Here is a 20,361-nt window from a genome sequence, read left to right as displayed (position 1 = left end):
TAAGGTGGGCTCCGAGAGCTCCGAGGAGAGCTCATTGTGCTTATTGTTTTATGTCTATACCTGTTTCTGTTCGAGCTGACTTTCGCAGCTGGGTGGATTCTTCAGCCTGGCGCTTGAGTCCCCGCCTCAACAATTCGGCCAAATGTGCCGAGTCTTGTTTCCGACAACACCATGATTTGTGGTCCCATGGGTCGAATTCGTCGTCTTCTTCGACTATAGCTCTGTGCTCACAGGGTGTGAGAATGTTAGAGGGAGACAATTGAGGTTCTTGGTTGGAAGAATTTTGACGGATATCGTTCAAAACCCAACGAGCATTGCAACCAGTGCAGACCATCAAATAGACAGTTTGAGATGCAAATTTTTGGCTCCGGAGCTCCCAGCCAAGCTGGGCAATGGTGAATACCCATAAGGGGGCTGCGGCCGCCAAAGAAGCCAAATTTTCCTTGTCTTCATTTTCACCAGCTAGAAGAATTTCTGTAGAGATCTGAACGACGGTGTCTTCGATGTGGTTTTGAGACAAAGATGGAAGAGATATTTGCAGTTCTAGCACCCGCCAGTGGCGTACGAGGCCACTCAATGCTTTGCGGTACTCTGCTAAAAGAGTTTCGTTGGTGTTCTTCAAGAAAGGTCGCATGTAGTATACGCCTTGCAATGGAGTCTCGAGGCTCTGCCATGGACAAGCGGTGCCGTGAGCCTTAGTAGTGATTTGCTTCAAGTAGGACCGAGCAAGATTTACGTTGAGTTGGGCAACTTCTTCGACATCAAAGTCAAATATGGAATCGTGAACCTCGTTATAACGAAGAATAAGTTGATGGTGACACACGTCACACACCAAATGGTTTTTCAAATTGGAGTTCCGGATCGACACGCAGCGCCATCCGTTCTGAGCACACTTGAGCTCGGAGACTTCCCACAGTTTCAGAGCCAAAGCTGACTCTGGCAAACTCCAGTTGAGTGCCGTGTAGGATGCTAGTCGGTGTAGAAGCTGTGGTCGACTATACGGGTCGAACTTCGAGGCAGCAGCGTAGATTCGTTCCCTGATTGGCTTGGAAGTTCGTTTGAGACGGTGGTACTGATAATGGTTTTTTGCTTTGACGGAACGAAAATACTGAATGTCTGGATGGGTGGAATATTTGGAGTAGTCTGGGGTATCTATGTATCTCTCGTGGTTCGGGGTGGATAGCATGGAGGCGCACTCGCGCAAAACACGGGGTGTTCCCGCTGCAACCTCGTCCATAAAAGTGAATTTGGTGAAAGTAAGATGAAGTGAAGGTAATGGATTTACTGTGGAGCTTAATTGTAGTATTGCACCCGTGCACCGCGCCATAGTCCATTTCGCGAATTCGCATTCGAACTCTTCAACACTTTAGTTGAGAGAAGTCCAATTAAAATGTCAAGACCCGTCCTAGAAGAAGTCGACGATGTCGACAACATGGATATGGACATCGCAGAGTTCGATCCAACCCTCAGAACTCCATTAGCTCCAGCCCGTGCGGCACCAACTGTGGTTAGGTCGCAGGACCAAGAACCTCCGCTTTTTCCAGGAGCTCCCAGTACACCCAGGACCCAGACACTTGCCCAGGCAGAAGCCCAGAAGAATGTTATTGACCCAGCGAAGTTCTCCCAGGAAGAACGGGAGCATTTGAAGCGGTTTCAGATCGTTTATCCTTGTTATTTCGACAAAAATCGATCGCACAAAGAAGGACGGCGAGTCAGTGAATCGCGGGCGGTGGAAAATCCACTAGCAAAGACCATTTCCGATGCGTGTCGCTCGTTCAACTTGCCGGTGATTTTGGAGTTGGATAAGTCTCATCCTCAAGATTTTGGGAACCCTGGACGGGTAAGAGTGCTCATCAAAGACAACAGTAATGGCGGGCAATTGTCCGATCCCAAGTACCAGACGAAACGGAGCTTGCTCAACAGCATCGCCGAGTACCTTGCGTCGCATCCAACCACTTTGGATAGTATCAGTAAGAATAATGGAGTTCCTTGGCCTCAAGAATTCGATGGGTTTGTGCCGGAAAAACTTCCTCGTGTGAAGGGTTTCAAGATGAACACCATTGTTCCCGTTCACTCGAGAGTCACGTTGAAGCATCCTATGACCAAGACGATCTATGACCCTGAACCCGAACAGCCCAAGATTCCCGCTGCTCCAAAGCAGCCCAAGAAGAAGGTGATGAAGATCAGGGGATGAGACGAGAAGAAAAAAGAGAGGAAGATGGAGCTTAAAGACAACTGAGCTCATATTAGGCATGGTGTTTCTTGTCACATTCACTGACTGTATTATATTAGCTACTAGGCACCTGGTCAAGCACTCATAATATTGACTAAGTTGAAGACTCTCTTCATTTGTAATTAACCCGCTTAATCTCTACTTTTCCGCCTAATCTCTTTTCTCTAGTATTTTGGTGCATATTGTTCTCTGTACTTTTGAACCTGGGCAATTTCCTCGTCTGAAATGCGGTCTTTCAAGTGAGTAATAATGTCCCCCAAAGTTACAATAGAAGTAACGGGAATTCCGTAGCGCTCCAGCACAGCTTGAGTGGCGGATTTACCTTCGGTTCCGGTGGTTTCTTGTCTATCCAATGCAATCACAGTGCCAACCACCTTTCCACCTTCGGCACCAATGATCTCAAAAGCTTCATTAATTGCAGTTCCAGCGGTCATAACATCGTCAATGATCAAGATCGACTTGTTTTTCAACTCACATCCTACAATACTGCCACCTTCACCGTGATCTTTCTTCTCTTTTCTGTTAAAAGCGTATCCCACATTGGCATAGGAGTCATCAATTTCCGCCAATTTTGCCACCGTGATGGCTGCTAATGGGATACCCTTGTATGCTGGGCCGAAGAGAATGTCAAACTTCAAGCCAGACTCAATTATGGCCCGGGCATACGCCTCTGCCAAAGTGGAGAGCAATTTTCCAGTATTGAAAAATCCCAAGTTGAAAAAATACGGAGACTGGCGGCCGGACTTGAGAGTAAAAGTTCCAAACTTTAACGCATTGGATTCGAGCGCAAGGTCCAAGAAGCTTTGCTGGTACGATTTCATCTTTCTGTCTAGATAGGTGCCAAAGGAACTCCCGTAGTACCCGTCTGTACAGAAAGAGAGAAAGAAATGAGAAATGAGAAAATTTTTGATAAGAGAGAGGAGTGCATAGAGAGGTGAGAGGAAGCAGAGAGACAGTGGAGAATTAGAGGATTAGTGGAGACAAGTGGAGATTTGGTTTTTGTGAAAGTGGTGGATTCATCGTCTCGCTATTATCTGGGAAAATATTATAATTGGTTATGTTGATATTTTTTTGTGGAATGTTATACAATAATGGACACTAGTGGTGATTGATTCTGACTGAATTGTGAGCTGAGAGCAAGTGGTTATATCCATTGGCTTCGACTAGTAGAAGATCCTTGCCAGTTGAACCATTCTCCTTAATTTTTCTTTGATCCACTTTCTTGTCTTCTAATAATGGCTGCAAATAGTTGAAATACCTAATGTGGAAGGACTTGGACCAGATAAAAGACTTGGAGTATAAATTGGGGTAGTTGCTGATTCATTGTCTCAGAGGAAGTCTGACATGACAGAAAATTACTATCATAATTTGCAATTTTGGACAATTTTGCACTTCAACCTATTTTATGCAAAATGTCGCAATATTCTGTAATTGTAATATTTCGAGATGTAACCACCCTGACCATCAGCACAACCCAAGTCACCCAAATCACCCACTAAAATTTTTATCCTCTCATCCTTTATCCTTGATCCCTACTATTCTTTTATCTTTTCGCAACCATTCTCAGCATTTTCACTTTCTCATCCGGTGTTTGGGCTTGTCATCTCATGTCCAAGAAAGAACGGGACTTGATTCTAGAGTCCATTGAGGACGAGTTTCGACAGGATTTGGCGGTCCACCTCTACTCCACGCACCTCTTGCATGCCATAAATCCCTATTTTCCACGCCGAAATTGGCTGAACTGGCCGCTCCCGTATTCTGAAGTTCCGGACCCTCGCAACTTGTTCACCTATTCAGATCAACCAATTGCAATTTATAATGACGATGAAAGCCAAACCAGGCGATATTTGAGACACTCGGGCCCTCGTGGTGTGCTGGAGCCGAGCGAGGATGTGTCAAAGTACCGAATAAGAAGCTTTAGTACCACACAAAAACGGTCTGACTCTCGCACCAGTTTGATGGCAGAAATAAAGGCTTTAGTGGACCATCGAATACACAGTGTGATCCATGCTCGGAATCTGGATGGAGTTCCGTCTTCAGAAATCAGTTCTGCGGTCGTGGGCAAACTTTGCATTGAAATTGCCAATAATTTGGACGACGTTTTGGAGTCGATGGCAGACATCGTGGAACGCCGAAATCTTTCCAGCGACAAATCTGCTGCTCCCGTCCGCCTCTTGAACTGGCAGGACGTTTTGTTGTGTGCCAGCAATACTCGCGAAATTTCTCCCGACCTCCATGGTAGATGTGAACTGCTTTTTGAGGATACTAATTACAGCTATGAATACGAATCTGATTTTGAAGAACGAATAGAAAACGACCTGGACGAGCTAAGCGACCAGGAAATGAACGAGATCGAGGAGGCAAGCTCACAAAACTCAGAGACAAGTTCATCAAACTCAGAGACAAGTTCATCAGACTCAGAGACAAGTTCATCAGACTCACCAAATTCACCAAATTCACCGACCGACTGTCCCTCGGTTTCAGGTTCACAGAGCTTTATCTCTTTTCACCAGCAGCACCTCGAGAGACTCAGAAACATGGAAGCAGTCCCAGCTTACTACAAAAGATTGGCCAAGATTGAAAAAAAAAGACAAGTGGAAAAACAATTCTTCGAAACCAAAAAGAAGCTCTTTCTAAATCACCAGAATATAAGAAAAACCTACGCCAGTTTAAAGTGGGACAGAGCAGTTGAAAAGAAACTGCAGTATCGCATTGAAGGCGAAAATAGTGAGGAAACTCGACGCTTGGCCATAGAGCATGGAGGTGTGGGAATCACTCCAGACGATTACTTGGAGTGAACTCTTTAACAAAATAATCTTTATTATCGTATATCACGGCACAGATATTAACCTAACACGATCCCTTTCGTATATACATTAACGAGTTCTTGGATGAATAGTATCATCGATGGTGGTGTCGAAAATCACATCCCAAAACTTACTGGTGACTCCAAACCCCATTTCATAGTTCTTGTAGTGATGCTCCAAGTGGTACTTTTTGACTTCCTGGAGGTACCGAGGAAGACGGGTGTGGTGGAGCAAGTAATGGGTAACATCGTACATGATATAACCCAAGGTTCCTCCGGCAAAACCCGAGCATGCCATGTAGAATGGAAAAATGGCAAAAATTAAACGGTAGAATGGGTAAGCTAACACCACAAATAATGTGGGGGGAAGCACCAACCGGTAACCGTCCATGGGCAAATAATGGTGGACGCCGTGGAGCAAGAAATGAAGGGTGAGTGCGTATGGATGGTCAGGCAAGTAGGCATCCAAGTGGAACAAGAAGCGGTGAAGACAGTATTCGACAAATGTCCACACAAACAATCCGAAAGCCCAGAAACTAAGTGAGATTATGGGACTTTGGTTGGCAAACCCCACGTAGAAAATGTACATGTTGGGAGGAAGCCAAACTAGCGGAACAACCCACCATGGAGTCAACGACAAAGGCTCCAAGAAATTGCCAAACAAAGGTGCCGAGCCGTTTCCATAGTGACGGGGACGGTGGACCTGGTCCAAATAGAACTCTTTGGAGAATTTGGCGTTGAGCATCTGGGGTAATAATGGTTTTTTCAAGTCGAGAAATTGGTGCTTTTTCACATCGGCATCATAGTCGGTCTGGATCGAAAGCTGCTCCATAGCAGGGAGTTTGTCGTGGAACTCGTACATGTCATACTCATCTTTTCCATCTACAAGCTTGACTTCAACTGGAGTCTTGTGTCTGTTATTGAGCATTTCTTCCTCTTCTTCCGGAGTTGCAAGATACCCAACCAACATATCTTCGTCCAACATTTCGTAGGCGCTTTCGCTGTGCTCGTGAGAAGAAATATCCGCCATAATCTCGGTTATATCTTTGCCAGCATATGGCAAAATCACATCACCGCCTCCAGGATGAGAGTCAAGAAAACCAGTAACATTGTAAACTTTTCTATTGTGGAGAGTTACCCAGCAGTCCCACGCCTTGTTGTGCTTCGCAAACGACGAAGACGATATTAAGGGCAAATTAGGAGACATGGTAAAGAATGTATTAGATAGCTAAACAGATATCACCCGATGCGTTTCTTTTTGTTGCCGCGCCTGCATACACGCGACAGGGTTCGGCTATGGTGGGGACCGGAACAGTCCGGATCGGAAGGTATAAGATGGAATTGTAAGCCACTTTTGTTGGGCAGTGTTCAATATCAGTAGCACCCCTATTTTGAGTAACCGCCATTTTACATGTGTAAATGACTTCAGCCAATGTTTAAAATGTGATCATGTTCCTTTAAAGTTCTTTTTCAAGTTTCTTCTTTAAACCTCAGTTTCAATTCCCTTCATCTAATTGTGTTCAATTAAACTTCAGTCAAGTCTCTTCATTGAAAATTCGGTTCAATTTTCTTCATTTAGCTGTTTTCGAGTAGCTCATTCAAATCTTTATCTTTGAACTTCCTATCAATTTCAACATTATAATGCCATCTCAAATCTGTTTGTTGTTCAGAAAGCTTCCTCCTTCGTTTTCTCACCCGTCCACAACATCTAGATCAATCATCACCGTGTCGTCATCCACATCATCCGATTCAAGCTTTTTCCGGTTCTTTTCCTAGTTCCAAATCAATTTCTCCTTGCAGTTCCTCAGCCATTTCCAAATGTAACGTATGATCCACCAAGTTGAGGTACGCATACATAAAATTGGAAAGCAATACTTGTTCCGCAAGCGACCGTTTGGGGTTGGCTAATTTAAGATGAGACAATCTGTAGATGGCTCGTTCAACATGAACGGGAAACCTGTAGTCTAGCATCACCAAAGTGGATTGGGAAGGCGGTGGAAGAGGAAATCCGAAAGCTGAGTCCGTGAACTCAATTGGTTGATTAGCTTTGGAGGTTCGTTTGATCGATTTTTTGATCTTCTCCTGGACATCTAACGTAGTTTGTGATCTGCTTGGTACTTCTCTGTCTGAGTCTTTTGCGTCTTTAAGACTCTTTGTATCCTTTTTATCTTTTGACTTCTTTGTGGGAGTCAGAGACTGCAAGGGTTCTTCATCCAAATTGTCAAATTTGGCCTGATTTTCATCTGATTCCTTGGATTTTGACTCTTTGACTTCAGCCTTTTTGTGCTTGTGTTTGGGAGTTTCCGGCTGAACCTCGTGAATAGTTGCTATGTTTTCGCTGTTATCACTTCTTTGGCTTCCACGAGAAGTTTGTTTCTGTAGAACTCCATGGCTTTGTTCATCTTCGCTCAACAAGGTACTCGAAGTCAGCTGTAACAAGTTGGTGTAGAGCTTTTTCTTTGCACTCTTCTTCTTTTTCGACAACAGTTTCTTGTCGTCAGAATCCGAATCCGATTCGTAGTCCACAGTGACTCCGTTGGTAGTATAGCTCTGCTTGACGGTCTTCTTTTTCCTGAACAATTTGGATATCATGTTTCGATTGTCATTGGTCTGAGTTTTTAGCTCCTTGGAATCAGACTTTTTCACCTCGTTTCGTTTTGCTTTGTCTGTAATCTCCGGTGTCGACACAGAACGAGATGGAGGATTAGGAGTAGGAGACGTATTTTCGTCAAGCGAGGCAGACCGATCTCTCATCCATGGCCAAGATTTCTTCTTTTTGAGAGTTCTCTTTTTGGGCGCAGCTTCAGAGATTTTCACGAGCTCCTCTACGGGATCGTTGGCCTGTGGTTCTTTGCTTTCTGGGTGAGGTTGTGTTCTGAAATTTTCCTTTTCTGGCAGCGAGTGGACATCTTGAGGATGCTCAGAATGCTTCATGACAGGCAGCTGAGCACGCTTCAAAATTGCTTGTTCACCGTGATCTTCATCCAAATGGTTTGTTTCAGTCGTTCCACTCGTTATAACATTGAAAGTGTCTGCTCTTGTCTTGTCCCATTGTCCATTTTTCAGACGCAGTGGAGTGATTGCATCATGACGGTTCAAATTGAGGTTCTTGGATTCGTTTCCAGTCTCTTTCCGTCCAGATGTTACAGCTGAAGCCGGTACTTGAACGTGGAATGATGGTGGGTTCGTAGAAGGTTGTTTAGTAAAAGGTTGATTTGTGGGAGGGTTCGTGGACGGTTGCTTAGAAGATGGTTGTTTCGTAGATGAAAGTTTCGTGAACGGTTGATTCAGTGGAGGTTGTGGAGTCTCGCGCTCGGCTTGGAGCTCGCGTAAAACCTCCAGTTCTATACCAAGAGAATCCTCGTAACTGACGTCCTGGTATGATGCTTCGAAACTGAAATCCGACTCGTTATTGTCGCTGCTATCAGAGGACTCTGTGGTTCCAGGAATGGTGCGGGTGCTGAGACTTTCTTTAAACTCATTTATCTCGGAACGTAAGAGGTCGAGGTTTTTGTTGAGTCCACTTTTGACAGGCGAACCCGTATCGACCACCGTCACTTGGGGAGTTGGTTTTCCCTGGTACGAACCTGGAGGATAACTCTGGGGAGGTGTGGGCACTCGGCGGTTTCCTGGCTGGCCTCGAGGCTGCGGAGGAGGTGCCTGGCGAGGACGATATTCATTATTAGAACCACGGCGGTGCAGTTTATGCTTGGAAGTTTGTTGAAGCTGTGGGCTAGGAACCTGTGAATAGGGCAAGGTCAGAGACCCCAGAATCAGTCGTCTATATTGCGGGTGATAAGTTGGAGTAAAGTGTCTCTCGATTGAACTGGATGAAGAAGCTGTCAGATATGGCGAGTCGCTGGTGACTCGCTGGGAAGAATGAGCTTCAAGTGGTGGATTTTCAGTCTTTTCGTTTGGGTTTCTGTACGAAAAAAGCGTTTGGGAGTCTCTGTTATTGCGTGGACGTCTGTGCTTTGAGCGTACTTTTGGTACATTAAAGTCGCTGTGAAGACTAGGAACGGTGGTTTGCAGAGCCGAATTGAGATTGCTACGAAGCTCTGCTAGCTTTCCTGCCTTGTTATTTTGAAGACTGGTTCCTGAAGCCACGGTATTTTTGCGATAATCGAGTCTTCGGCTGCGTTTTAGTGGGAACTCTTCAGCGTGTTCCGCTCCGGGTTCTCGATAAGAAGGCTCACGAGAACGGGGAGGCAGCGTAAGTTCGTCAATGGCAAGACGCTCACTGTTTGTGTAGCCCAAAGAAGAAGAGGAAAGAGTTCGAGCCAAAGTGACGGCATCGTTAGCATCCATTCCGGCCCTTCGAGATAAGTTTTCAAGTTCCGAAGAAAGCTGGTGCAAAGAAGGATTCGAGAATCGTTTCCTGGGGTCAGACGGTAAACCGGTATGCGTAGCCGAGCGTGATGGTGAGGTATCTTGATTTTGAGAAGACTCTGGCGTGGAAGGAGCCGAGGTTTTGGATATTTCGGTGCTTGGAGAGCCCAGAAGGGAAGACCTACGAGACAATTTGCGGGTCAATTTCCGCTCCATGATCTCTTCCACCGCATTCTTTACATGCAATTTGAACAGTTCTGGATCCACTTCCGGGTGCATTTTGGCAGGAACCCAAAGAAGCTCATGAGTATCCACATTATCCGGTACTTCGTTGATTTCCGCATTTTCATTTAGCAGTTTTTGCGGCGACGTTTTGGGAGGCGAGGGAGACTTTTCCCACTCAGACAGCGGCAAAAAATCGGATTCTTCCGGAGGAAGATCGGGGTCATAGTTCATGCGGTTTCCAATGGAAAGACGTTTCAACGCCGCCACCATCTTCTTCTCCTGCTCCAAATCTTTGGCTGCGGATTCATAGTGACTCGAAGACATGACATGTATGCTGGGCAAATGCTAGGAATAATGCAAAAAGTAAAATTGGCTTCTCGAAAGGGACGTTTAGGAAACTCCAGCAACTCGAGTTTTGGGACTTTTGGAACAAAACAAACGCCACAAAGAACCAAATTATTGGCAGAAAACACGCTAAGGGACAAAAAGAACGTGTAAAGTGGCGCCGAAAGACGATATTTGGGAAGTTGACGACGCGATATGTGAATTAAAAACACCCGAACTTTTTTAAAATGTTCGATAAAGCTTCTGGTGTCTGCTAGAGTTGCTACAGATCACTCAACCACCAAAAATCACCACTCACAATGGTCAAAAATAAACCCAAATACTTGTAGGTGCTATATTAGGTTAATGCTACCGTTTACAAATTTACGCCGAGCACACAATGGATCGCACCCAAACACCCACACAATGGCACACCACCATTATAATATTTGCAATTTGCATTTGCAGGTTTCCCAAATAAACACACCAAGTCCCGCAATACACAAGAAAACGTACACAAATTTCCAAGTATTTCCACCTGTTGGCGGACCAGGAATTCCTCCTACATTGCAGACCATATGAAGCACAACCAGACACCACACACTTCGCGACCCCACAAACATTTTCGCGGCCGCGACGCCAAAGAGGGTTGTATACAGGATCTGGAACCCGGTTGGCACTGCAACCGACAATGGCAGCAGTCCACCAATTATCAATTCGTATGCATGATGAATATGCGCTATGCCAAACAATAGTGGCGAGAACAATATACTTGAATTTGGGCCCACCACCGGAAGTAAGCATGCCATAATCATCGAACGATATATTACCTCTTCCGTCACCGGGGCGAACACGTGATCTCGCAATCCATCGAGGGTGAAAAATGTGGATATGGTGTCTGGGCCTAAATCCTGAAGCCTTGTAATATAGATGTAATTTGCAATTGGACCACAGTAGAGCACGAGCAGGAGAATGAGGGCAGACGGTATACCATTGGGTTTGAAATAGAATGCTGAAAATACCTCTTTTATACTGGTGTATGCACCTGTAGCTGTCAATATGCAAGGAAGTCCTGTTAAGAGAGACATGCATAAAATTGATACTCGATAAAACCGGAATCGTATAACCGAGGGATGATCCCGAGGAAGAGCACCTATACTACCAGGAACGCGCCATCGGATTGCCACCACGTACGATGACGCAACAATGACCGACAAAATCCATGCAAGGCCTGCAGTGTACATAACTGATCTATCATATTGCGACCGAAGGTGATAAACTATCAAAATGCAGGATATCAATCCTGCACAAACCAGGGTCCCCGCCAATACTATGATTCGCGATAGTTCTGACTCATCTCATGATGAGCATCCGACAATTTTCGACCGGATTGCGTGCATTGCGCGGACAGAATCTAACCGAGAAGATCGTGCAGAAGTATGCGGTCGGAGTGGCCCCCGGAAAGAAGGTTGTCAGCGGCGACTATGTAACCATCAAACCGGCCCACTGCATGTCACATGATAATTCATGGCCGGTAGCCACCAAATTTATGGGACTCGGTGCTACAAAGGTTAAAGATAACCGTCAGGTTGTATGTACTTTGGATCATGATGTTCAGAACCGGAGTGAGTCGAATATGAAAAAATATGCCAACATTGAAAAATTCGCAACCGAGCAGGGAATTGATTTTTATCCGGCCGGTCGTGGAATCGGGCATCAAATTATGATCGAAGAAGGTTATGCATTCCCGCATAATTTGACGGTGGCATCCGACCTGCATTCCAATACGTATGGAGGAGTCGGAAGTCTTGGAACCCCGATTGTGCGGACCGATGCGGCTGCAATTTGGGCCACCGGTCAAACTTGGTGGCAGATTCCTCCGGTTGCTAAAGTGGAATTTACCGGGGAATTATCCGAGGGTGTTACCGGTAAAGATGTTATTGTTGCTCTTTGTGGAGTTTTCAATCAAGATGAGGTATTGAACCATGCCATTGAGTTTGTGGGTGATGGGGTCAAGTCGCTTCCGATCGATTACCGGCTCACAATTGCCAATATGACCACTGAATGGGGGGCATTATCCGGGTTATTTCCGGTGGATCAGACGGTGATTGATTTTTACGAGGGACGTATGCAAAGGTTGCAGCAGCCGCATGAACGGATAAATTCTGACACAGTTGGTAAATTGGCTGCAAATGCCAAGGAAATGGCAGCGGATTCCGATGCCAAATACGCCAAACATTTGATAGTGGATCTCAGCACTATTTCACCATGCGTATCTGGACCCAATTCTGTCAAAGTTGCATCTTCTTTGCATGATTTGGCGCAACAAGACATCAAGATCAACAAGGCATATTTGGTTTCATGCACCAATTCTCGCTTAAGTGACATCCAAGCGGCTGCAGACATTGTTCGTGGCCATACGATTGCCGACGGAGTCGAATTTTATGTTGCTGCAGCTTCGTCGCAAGTGCAGCAAGACGCAGAAGCTGCAGGGGCTTGGCAGACAATCATTGACGCCGGTGCCAAACCTTTGCCTGCTGGATGTGGACCATGCATTGGGCTTGGAACAGGATTATTAGAGCCTGGCGAGGTGGGAATTTCAGCCACCAACCGGAATTTTAAAGGAAGAATGGGTTCAAAAGATGCATTGGCATACCTTGCATCTCCGGAAGTGGTTGCAGCATCGGCTATTCTTGGTCGGATTGGAGGTCCAGAGGAGATTTCCGGATCCAAAATTGCTGCTCCTGCAACATTGAAGCGGTCCACATCGGTTTCGACCTCGGATTCTGAAGATTCGGCCACTGGTGCTGGCGTGGATATCATTCCTGGTTTTCCTCAGGAACTTACTGGAGAGCTTATTCTTTGTAATGCCGACAACATTAACACCGACGGTATCTATCCTGGTAAATATACCTACCAGGATGACGTTCCAAAAGAAAAAATGGCCCAAGTTTGCATGGAAAATTATGACGGAGAATTTTACTCGAAAACTAAACCGGGAGATATCATCATTTCCGGTTACAATTTTGGTACTGGATCATCCAGAGAACAAGCAGCAACCGCAATTCTTGCTCGGGGAATGCAATTGGTGGTTGCCGGTTCGTTTGGTAACATTTTTTCCAGAAACTCAATTAACAATGCTCTTTTAACTTTGGAAATTCCAGCTTTAATTGACAAATTGAGACAAAAGTACGCTGGAGATAAGGAATTGACTATTAGAACAGGCTGGTTTTTGAAATGGGATGTTCCTAAAGCTCAAGTCACAGTGACAGATGCTGATAACAAAGTCATCATGCAACAAAAAGTTGGTGAACTCGGCACCAATCTCCAAGATATTATAGTCAAGGGAGGTTTAGAAGGCTGGGTTAAGGCACAAATACAATAGAGTAGAATGCCAATAAATGCTAATTAATATTGTTATACATTTTGTGTTTGACCGATGTCAGCAAGATCATGTAATTGTAAGACATTTGATCCACCATTTCTCCAATGTCATCAGCAAATTCCATGGTGAGCATCAAGCAATTTACCGCGTAATACGACGTGGTATCTAGGATGTAATATGTGTTGTCCCACATGGCTTCCGTAGAATCATGTATCGACTGCGAAACCCAATCTACAAGCATGGTCGTGCGTGGCCCGGTTTGTGGGGGAGGGGTGCCAAGTCAAGTCAGCGGGGAAGCTTGGAGGGGAACGAAAAATAAACAAACGTCACTCGGATCGAGCGGAGTTGACAGATTGTGGGGTATCAAATCTGACGAAGATGAAGCAAGTGACTATTCAAAAGTGATGAACCAAAAAGTGATGTATCACTATTGATAATTTGGATGTATCCTTCTTACAATCTGTGGAAGTAGACAAACAGACGATTTGCTGATATGGAAGTAGCGAACTGGTCGGTCGTAAATACAAGATGACCTTTACCAAACAAAGCTCGTTGATTAATGGCAACCAGCAGTTTAAGTAGTCGGCTGCAATTCCAGAACTGCGTGCGCGCACCATTGTCACTTCGGGGTTTGAAGTGAGACATGTGATTGCGCCGGTGGTGGGTGGCTGTTCAACCGTATATTGCGTCACATGCGGGTCTCGACCTCATGGAAGAACCTATTCCACTCGAGTTGCACTTCCGGAGGTATAACCGACGACTGCATCGCCGTATTTACGTCATTTGACATAAGCACCACAGTTCGGATCATTGTTTCGAAAGTTTCGGTTTCCTGAGCACTAGCTTTAGGACGTACTTTCTTGGCAAACAAAACTCGAATATTGGCAATCAATTGTGAAACCACCGAGTGGTTTGTCACAAACGATTTTTCCGAAATTACGCTGTCGTTATCACCGCCACCTGCAGCGCACCGCCGCACCACGCCGCACGCCAACATCACCACATCCGGTTCATTATCGATAAGTCCATGACTGATAGCATGGTGAGCTATCACAATATGATCTCGATTTTCGTGGCCTGCCACAGTGTAGAGTAGTTCGTAGCAGAGCTTTCGGATTTCCAATCCCTCGTCAATCACGTATTTGTAGGGACCCATGGGGATTGTTTTTTTGAATTCGTCGCGAGCGTCCAACTCGCCATAAACTGCCAAAAGTATCGAGTCCATAACCCGGTCAGCAACATCAATTCTTCTGTGAATAGCAGTCAAGAATGTTCCGATCATAGCTTGCTTGATTTCAATAGACATCTTCTTAATTGCTGGCATAACTTGTACAAGTTTTTTCTCAAGAAGGTGCGCCGAGTGCAGTTTTGTTAACAGTTGTTTAAGTACAGCAATATCAACATAAATCTCCGCATCGGTGCCATTTAGATACTCACGGTCAAGTAGATCACCATTGGCATCGCAGGCAAGCGCCAAAATCTCTCCTGCTTGGCGAAGTTCTCCCAACTGTTTTTCAAGATTCGCAGTTGCGACGCTCGACCAAATGGTGTTCCATATTGTAGTCCAGATATTTTGCAAGTAGTCGGTATGCTTTGTAGGTATGGGTCTGAAGGCCACGAGAAGCCATGTGTGGAGCGAAGGATGGTTTTGGTAAGCTTGCAAAAGTCCATTGAGCGTAGTATCGATGTGCGACTCGAGCTCTTTAGAAATGACCAAACCGAGCGCCGAAGCAGCCGCTGTCTTTATAGCAGCAGACGAGTTGTTTAGTTGGTCAAAGAAGGTTGCTGGGGGAACATTTGCTCCGTAGAAAGCTGCCCAACCCAAAAATTTTAGTGACATTTCCAACTGGTTATCACTGAGATCAATTTGACCAACTTTTTCAAAAATATCACAATCTTTTTCCAGCACGGCTACTGCCGCCAAGAGCCGGGGACGATCCTTTAGCGTCGTCTTAAGCACGCTGAACAAGTTTCCACCACAAGAAGCCAATTTCCGGAAATATTTCACACTATACTCTTCGTCCACTTTCAATGCCAATTGGGCAATTACCAAAACTTCTTGTTCACCAAGTTGCACATTTGCTTTTTCGAGTATAGCAAAACACTCGGCAATTTGCAGAGAGTCCTCTGTTCTCAAACCAAACTCCACAACTGCCGAAACCGCCTTTTTTGATTCATCCGCATCCAACTCCTCGGTAAGAGTCGCTAGCAACTGAAGAGATAAACCATGGTAAGTTTGGTCTGGAGATGCAAGCACGGCCTGAAGCCGGTGCCCCAAAGATACTGCAAACTGTTGCAAACCTTGACCTTTAGCTAAATTTGCATTTTGAAAAATTGGACCTGAACTCGCCAATACCGTTCGCATAGTAGCTTCGTATCCCAATGCTGCTAAAAGCACATTTGAGCATTGTTCCTGCTGAGATTCCGACGTTTCGATGGTGGACAAGTACTCACAAAGCGTAGAAATGAGCGACTGGCGAAGATCACTGGAATACTGACGATCTCCACATTTTGCGATGATAACGTCCAAAATTTCCACAAGAGTTTGGTGCAGTTCTGTGGTTGTTTCGTGACGATGGAGCAACAAGCTGGCTATGGTAAGGCTCTCGGTGAGCACATAGTGCATTGTGGACGCTTGGAGAGCATGGGCAACATCCTTGGCGATGGTTTCCACAACATTGGTGGATAATTTTTCCGGTTCTGTTTCGGAGAGAACAGCACGGTAGAGTCGCCAGTACTCGGTATTGGACTGCTCACCAAGTTTATCAAACAAGTGGTCCCAGAACTCGGAGGAGACGTTTTTCGCAGCCAATGCTATAACTAGCTCCAAAACATGGTGCATGAGGTCGGGCTTTGTGATGAGAGCGAGGGTGGTTTTTTCAATTTTGGAGATGTCAGATGGGTTCGTTTTTTGGGGAGTATTGAGTGCCGCGGTGACAGAGCCAATAGCCTCATGTGCAACTGCCTCGCTTGAGCCGGTCATAGCAAGAATCAAAACGTCCAAGCATTTTTGTAGTATTTTTGGAACCGACGAAGGAACGTTTAAAACCAAGTTTTTGGCCACATTGCAAGCCTTGAGTCTCACGCGCCACGAGCCGTCATCAGACTCGAACTCCTGGTCGCCGTCGTCTTCGAATTCGAGGTCCGACATATCGGAATATTCTTCTTCTTCGTCAGAATCGTTCAGCGAAAGTGGATCATAATTTGCAAATTTCACCACAACATCGATACATTCGTCTACCGGAACCTCGTCACTACTCACACACGACACCATATTTGCCAAAGTGGTGAGCGCAGAAGCACGAATGGAATTGTCGCGAGCCACCACATCAAGGTCGATGTTCTCGAGGTCGGTGTCATTTTGCAACGAAACACACGATTGTATGGTGGAACGTACCACTTGAATAGCATCGTGGGGAGCATCATGTTTCAAAATAATGGAAAAAAGACTCAATTTCTTTTGGATATCTCCTTCGTGCCCGTTCACCAATACCGTCAATTGGTGAATAATTTGCTGTGTAGTTCCTCCATTGAGGTACGACAAGAGCTCCTGAAGCGCTACCGCGGCTCTAGTGCCTAGCATTCCATCGTGGCGAAACACAATGTCAATTACTTGTACCAGAAGGTCCAAAATTTCCGAATCTTCAATGACAAATCCAGTTGCCGAAACTATATCGATGAGCAACTCCATCGAGTCTATGGTGGCGTTTTTGGAAAATATGGCAGGAATGATGGCGTGGATGATTTTACGGGCCAATTGGGGTTCGAACCGGTGGTCACTAGCAAGAATATTGTGAAGTGCCATTGAAGGAATCGAGGTGGTGATTCGTCCATCACTATTTTCCTTTTCCACTTCATCGTACAACTTTGTAAGCATGTTGAGCACCACTTTCTCTTCAACATACTGTGCTACCGGCGCAAAAGTCTTGACGGCTTGGCTCTGAACGTTGGGGTTGGAATCGTGCAAAAGTCGAAAGAGAATCGGCACGAATTTTTCGACTTGACGGGGTCTGATTTCCACTTTTGGGTCATTAAGGTGTTTGCGCAAGTCTTCCAATGCCATGAACCGGAGATCGGGATCGACATCTAGGGCCTTGTCGGCCAACAGGGATAAGAGATCGGGCATGAGAAAGGTGAGAGTTTGCGAATTCGGGGTGGATTCGCGAAAAGAGGGAGTAGGGAATAGGGAAAGGGAGACTTAAAAATAGGAATTAGTGAGGAATTTTTGGGAAAAAATAGAAAGTAAGGAGAATTGAGGAGAGTTAAGGAAGCTAGCGAGAGTTAGGTCAGAGAAGTTAAAGAAAAGATAGGAGAATTGGGAAGTGGAAATTCTAGCGAGGAGTGGCTGAAAATAGCGCGAGACTTAGCGAGAAGTAGTGGAAATTACGGGAATAGTAGCGAGAATTCGCGACAATTTTAGCGCGAAGTACCAGAAAATGGCGAGACTAGCGAGAAATTTATTAAAGTTCTAGCGAGAAACCACGACAAATTTTAGCGCGAAGTAGCGAGACAGTAAATGCCCTGGCCCACGCTAGAGAATCAAAGAGATATCAAGTACCTGCGAGCTTATTAATTGGCGTATTTATGACTAGTGCGCTGAAAATCCTCTAATTCTTCATTCATTTACTTGTGTCCTTCTTCTTCTTTTCCTTCTTCTCCTTCTTTTCCTTTTTCTCTTTCTTCTTCTTCTTCTTCTCCTTTCCCTCCTCCTCCTCATGTTCCTTTTTCTCAAATGCTAATGGTGGCTCAAGCTGCACGCCCGCAACGTCTACCTCCTCAATTATAAGATTGTCCTCCTCGTCGTGTGATTCCGGGAATTCAGCCTTTTCTTCGGTTTCTTCAGGCTCGTTTTTCTCATCACTCTCAATTTCGTCAACGCCGCTAAGAGGGAAAAACTCCTCCGTCAAAGCCTTTATGATGTCACGACACCGCACGGCATAAGTATAAGTTGGTCCTTCCTTCTCAGACTCATTACCTTCAGACTTCTCAGACTTTTCTTCTCCATTTTCTTCAGTCTTTTCTCCATTCCCCTTCTCCCTTATTTTTTCCTCCGCAGCATTACCAGCCGCATTCCATCTTTCCACCACCGCCTGCATCTCCTCCAAAAGTCGCAGTCGTGAGCCTCCTTGAATACCTTCTAAATATGCTATCAAGTCGTGGTGATACTTTTCGGGAATCGTTTCGATATTTTTCAAAATCCAGTTTTGTTTCTGTTTGCTAAATTTCCAATTGTCTCGATCTGTTGTATACTGGCGCAAGTAGAAGAGCTGATCTTTCTCTGGGGGAGGTTTACGTTCACTTTTAGGAACTTTGACTCGTTTGGGTGGTTTTTTGGTGCCGTTATTTCCATGTTCCAATTTCCGTTTTTGCTTATTTATCGCCTTAACATCGCGATTTGTGAGCTGCGCCGAGTCTATGTGTGCAACAGAAACCCCGGAATCGCCACTATCGGAAACCTTGAGCCCGAGCTTTTTCCACGCCGGTTCCGCCATGATGGATTCTGTCGCGAATCGAGAGATGAATTGTAGTGGAGATGACATCCAGACACCAACGGAATATAAATTCTCACCGTTTTCATTCTTTCTATTCGCAAGCGAGTGTCTCGATGGCTGCCTTTTCTAGGGCATTCGTGTAGACATTTGCGAGATTGAGAGCATGGTTTGAGTCCGCTGGTAGATTTTACTACCATTGGATATAGAAGATTGCGTACATTTACTCGAGACAGTGTCTAATCAACCTGGTGTAGCCGTCAACACCGTCGTATAAATCCTGGATTTCCACGTACTCGTTGGCTCCGTGGGCCACGTGGATGGTTCCTGGTCCGTAGAGGTACCGTTTTTGTAGTTGTAGATGCATATGTGGGATATCGGTGGCATAAGCAAGAACAATGGAGTCGAATCCAGGCACCTGGTAATCCAAGTATTGTGGTTCTACTTTTGTCAAAACGTCGTATTTTACGTTCTTGTGGCCGCTGAGAATAGAAGTCATGGTTTTGTCCACGGCGTCCAAATCGGCAGCAACTCGGACAAAACATTGTGCTTCGGCATGGGCGGGAATCACATTGGCTGCAACTCCAGCATCAATTTTGCCAATATTCAAGGTTGAAGGACCAAGCAATTTGGATGTTGGCCATTCGGCATTGAGCAATTGAGCCAACAATGGAACCAACGTTTCGGTAGCGGAAACTCCAAGTTCAGGATACCCGGAATGAGCAGCGGTTCCATTCACCAGAACATTCACAACATAAGCACCTTTATGTCCCACACCCAATTTGAGTTCTGTGGGCTCACCAAATATCGCAGCTTCCCACTGGGCCCCAAGGGACTTTGAAGCGGTTTCCATTCCTCGACCATCAACTTCTTCACCTACAACATAAAGCAACCCAACATCACCTTCACCAATGACTTTTTTTGCAGCCATTTGTGCAAATGCAAAAACTTGCACTGCTACCGAAGCCTTGGCATCCGTGGACCCACGTCCATAAATCCTGGATCCTTCAACTTTGTATGGCAAATATGGAGGAACCGTATCAATATGACTGGTGAGTAAAACAGTGGTATTACGTTTGTTTCCCAAGTACGCATACACATTATACCTGTTTTTGGTGACTTTCTGGTATTCCACAGTCAAGTTGAGCGACTTTAAATATGACCCAAGATACTTTGCTACGGCCAATTCGTTTCCACTGACAGAAGGAATTGTAATTAAATTTTTGTGGAATTCAAGAAGAGAGCTTTCAGTCTCAGATTTGAGTTGAGGGGCTGATTCAGTTCCGAGAACAACCTGGTCTTGCCATAAGGATGCAATGGCCGACCCAGCAAACACTAGCCATGATAACCGCATTGTTATTGGGGTTGAGAATTTCGATATTTGACGGGTGCATGGGTGTGAGATAACGATCGAGCATTCGAGCATTCGAAGAATGTGAGCAGAGAATTAAAACTTTATTTGTTGGTATTTTTGAATCCTTGATCTTGAGGAATTTTGACCGGGTTTAAAAGATGATTCTAGGAGTCAATTGTGTTCAAATTGATTCTGAAACCATTAATTGGTCCAAAC

The 20,361-nt window shown here is 45.3% G+C and overlaps 12 protein-coding genes across 12 annotated transcripts; 3 read left to right on the top strand and 9 right to left on the bottom strand. All coding sequences in view use genetic code 12, as the record gives it.

Moving 5' to 3' along the window:
• Positions 1-40: 40 nt before the first annotated feature.
• On the bottom strand, positions 41-1,327 carry PGUG_01428 (uncharacterized protein; the record flags this gene model as incomplete). Its single annotated transcript, XM_001485707.1, has 1 exon — positions 41-1,327. The coding sequence occupies one exon, from the start codon at positions 1,325-1,327 to the stop codon at positions 41-43; it is 1,287 nt and encodes a 428-aa protein (XP_001485757.2).
• Positions 1,328-1,390: 63 nt separating this feature from the next.
• On the top strand, positions 1,391-2,194 carry SEC65 (RNA-binding signal recognition particle subunit; the record flags this gene model as incomplete). Its single annotated transcript, XM_001485706.1, has 1 exon — positions 1,391-2,194. The coding sequence occupies one exon, from the start codon at positions 1,391-1,393 to the stop codon at positions 2,192-2,194; it is 804 nt and encodes a 267-aa protein (XP_001485756.1).
• A 203-nt stretch (positions 2,195-2,397) lies between these two features.
• Positions 2,398-3,054, bottom strand: URA5 (orotate phosphoribosyltransferase; the record flags this gene model as incomplete). The annotated part of the gene is made up of 1 exon (XM_001485705.1): positions 2,398-3,054. The coding sequence occupies one exon, from the start codon at positions 3,052-3,054 to the stop codon at positions 2,398-2,400; it is 657 nt and encodes a 218-aa protein (XP_001485755.2).
• A 786-nt stretch (positions 3,055-3,840) lies between these two features.
• On the top strand, positions 3,841-5,031 carry PGUG_01425 (uncharacterized protein; the record flags this gene model as incomplete). Its single annotated transcript, XM_001485704.1, has 1 exon — positions 3,841-5,031. One exon carries the CDS (start codon positions 3,841-3,843, stop codon positions 5,029-5,031), a length of 1,191 nt encoding a protein of 396 aa, XP_001485754.2.
• Positions 5,032-5,109: 78 nt separating this feature from the next.
• On the bottom strand, positions 5,110-6,246 carry SCS7 (fatty acid alpha-hydroxylase; the record flags this gene model as incomplete). The annotated part of the gene is made up of 1 exon (XM_001485703.1): positions 5,110-6,246. One exon carries the CDS (start codon positions 6,244-6,246, stop codon positions 5,110-5,112), a length of 1,137 nt encoding a protein of 378 aa, XP_001485753.1.
• A 542-nt stretch (positions 6,247-6,788) lies between these two features.
• ZDS1 (Zds1p) lies at positions 6,789-9,917 on the bottom strand (the record flags this gene model as incomplete). The annotated part of the gene is made up of 1 exon (XM_001485702.1): positions 6,789-9,917. One exon carries the CDS (start codon positions 9,915-9,917, stop codon positions 6,789-6,791), a length of 3,129 nt encoding a protein of 1,042 aa, XP_001485752.2.
• Positions 9,918-10,301: 384 nt separating this feature from the next.
• PGUG_01422 (uncharacterized protein) lies at positions 10,302-11,009 on the bottom strand (the record flags this gene model as incomplete). The annotated part of the gene is made up of 1 exon (XM_001485701.1): positions 10,302-11,009. The coding sequence occupies one exon, from the start codon at positions 11,007-11,009 to the stop codon at positions 10,302-10,304; it is 708 nt and encodes a 235-aa protein (XP_001485751.2).
• On the bottom strand, positions 10,358-11,161 carry RCE1 (CAAX prenyl protease; the record flags this gene model as incomplete). The annotated part of the gene is made up of 1 exon (XM_001485700.1): positions 10,358-11,161. The coding sequence occupies one exon, from the start codon at positions 11,159-11,161 to the stop codon at positions 10,358-10,360; it is 804 nt and encodes a 267-aa protein (XP_001485750.2).
• Positions 11,162-11,277: 116 nt separating this feature from the next.
• LYS4 (homoaconitate hydratase) lies at positions 11,278-13,302 on the top strand (the record flags this gene model as incomplete). Its single annotated transcript, XM_001485699.1, has 1 exon — positions 11,278-13,302. The coding sequence occupies one exon, from the start codon at positions 11,278-11,280 to the stop codon at positions 13,300-13,302; it is 2,025 nt and encodes a 674-aa protein (XP_001485749.2).
• A 688-nt stretch (positions 13,303-13,990) lies between these two features.
• TIP120 (Tip120p) lies at positions 13,991-17,428 on the bottom strand (the record flags this gene model as incomplete). The annotated part of the gene is made up of 1 exon (XM_001485698.1): positions 13,991-17,428. One exon carries the CDS (start codon positions 17,426-17,428, stop codon positions 13,991-13,993), a length of 3,438 nt encoding a protein of 1,145 aa, XP_001485748.2.
• Positions 17,429-17,921: 493 nt separating this feature from the next.
• On the bottom strand, positions 17,922-18,842 carry PGUG_01418 (uncharacterized protein; the record flags this gene model as incomplete). Its single annotated transcript, XM_001485697.1, has 1 exon — positions 17,922-18,842. The coding sequence occupies one exon, from the start codon at positions 18,840-18,842 to the stop codon at positions 17,922-17,924; it is 921 nt and encodes a 306-aa protein (XP_001485747.2).
• Positions 18,843-19,014: 172 nt separating this feature from the next.
• Positions 19,015-20,217, bottom strand: PGUG_01417 (M20 family metallopeptidase; the record flags this gene model as incomplete). The annotated part of the gene is made up of 1 exon (XM_001485696.1): positions 19,015-20,217. One exon carries the CDS (start codon positions 20,215-20,217, stop codon positions 19,015-19,017), a length of 1,203 nt encoding a protein of 400 aa, XP_001485746.2.
• Positions 20,218-20,361: the final 144 nt, after the last annotated feature.

The sequence above is a fragment of the Meyerozyma guilliermondii genome, genomic scaffold, assembly GCF_000149425.1.
Source record: "Meyerozyma guilliermondii ATCC 6260 scaffold_2 genomic scaffold, whole genome shotgun sequence".
Lineage (NCBI taxonomy): Eukaryota > Fungi > Ascomycota > Pichiomycetes > Serinales > Debaryomycetaceae > Meyerozyma > Meyerozyma guilliermondii.
The sequence above is the reverse complement of the archived record's forward strand: the minus strand, read 5'-3'. Positions and strand labels throughout refer to the sequence as shown.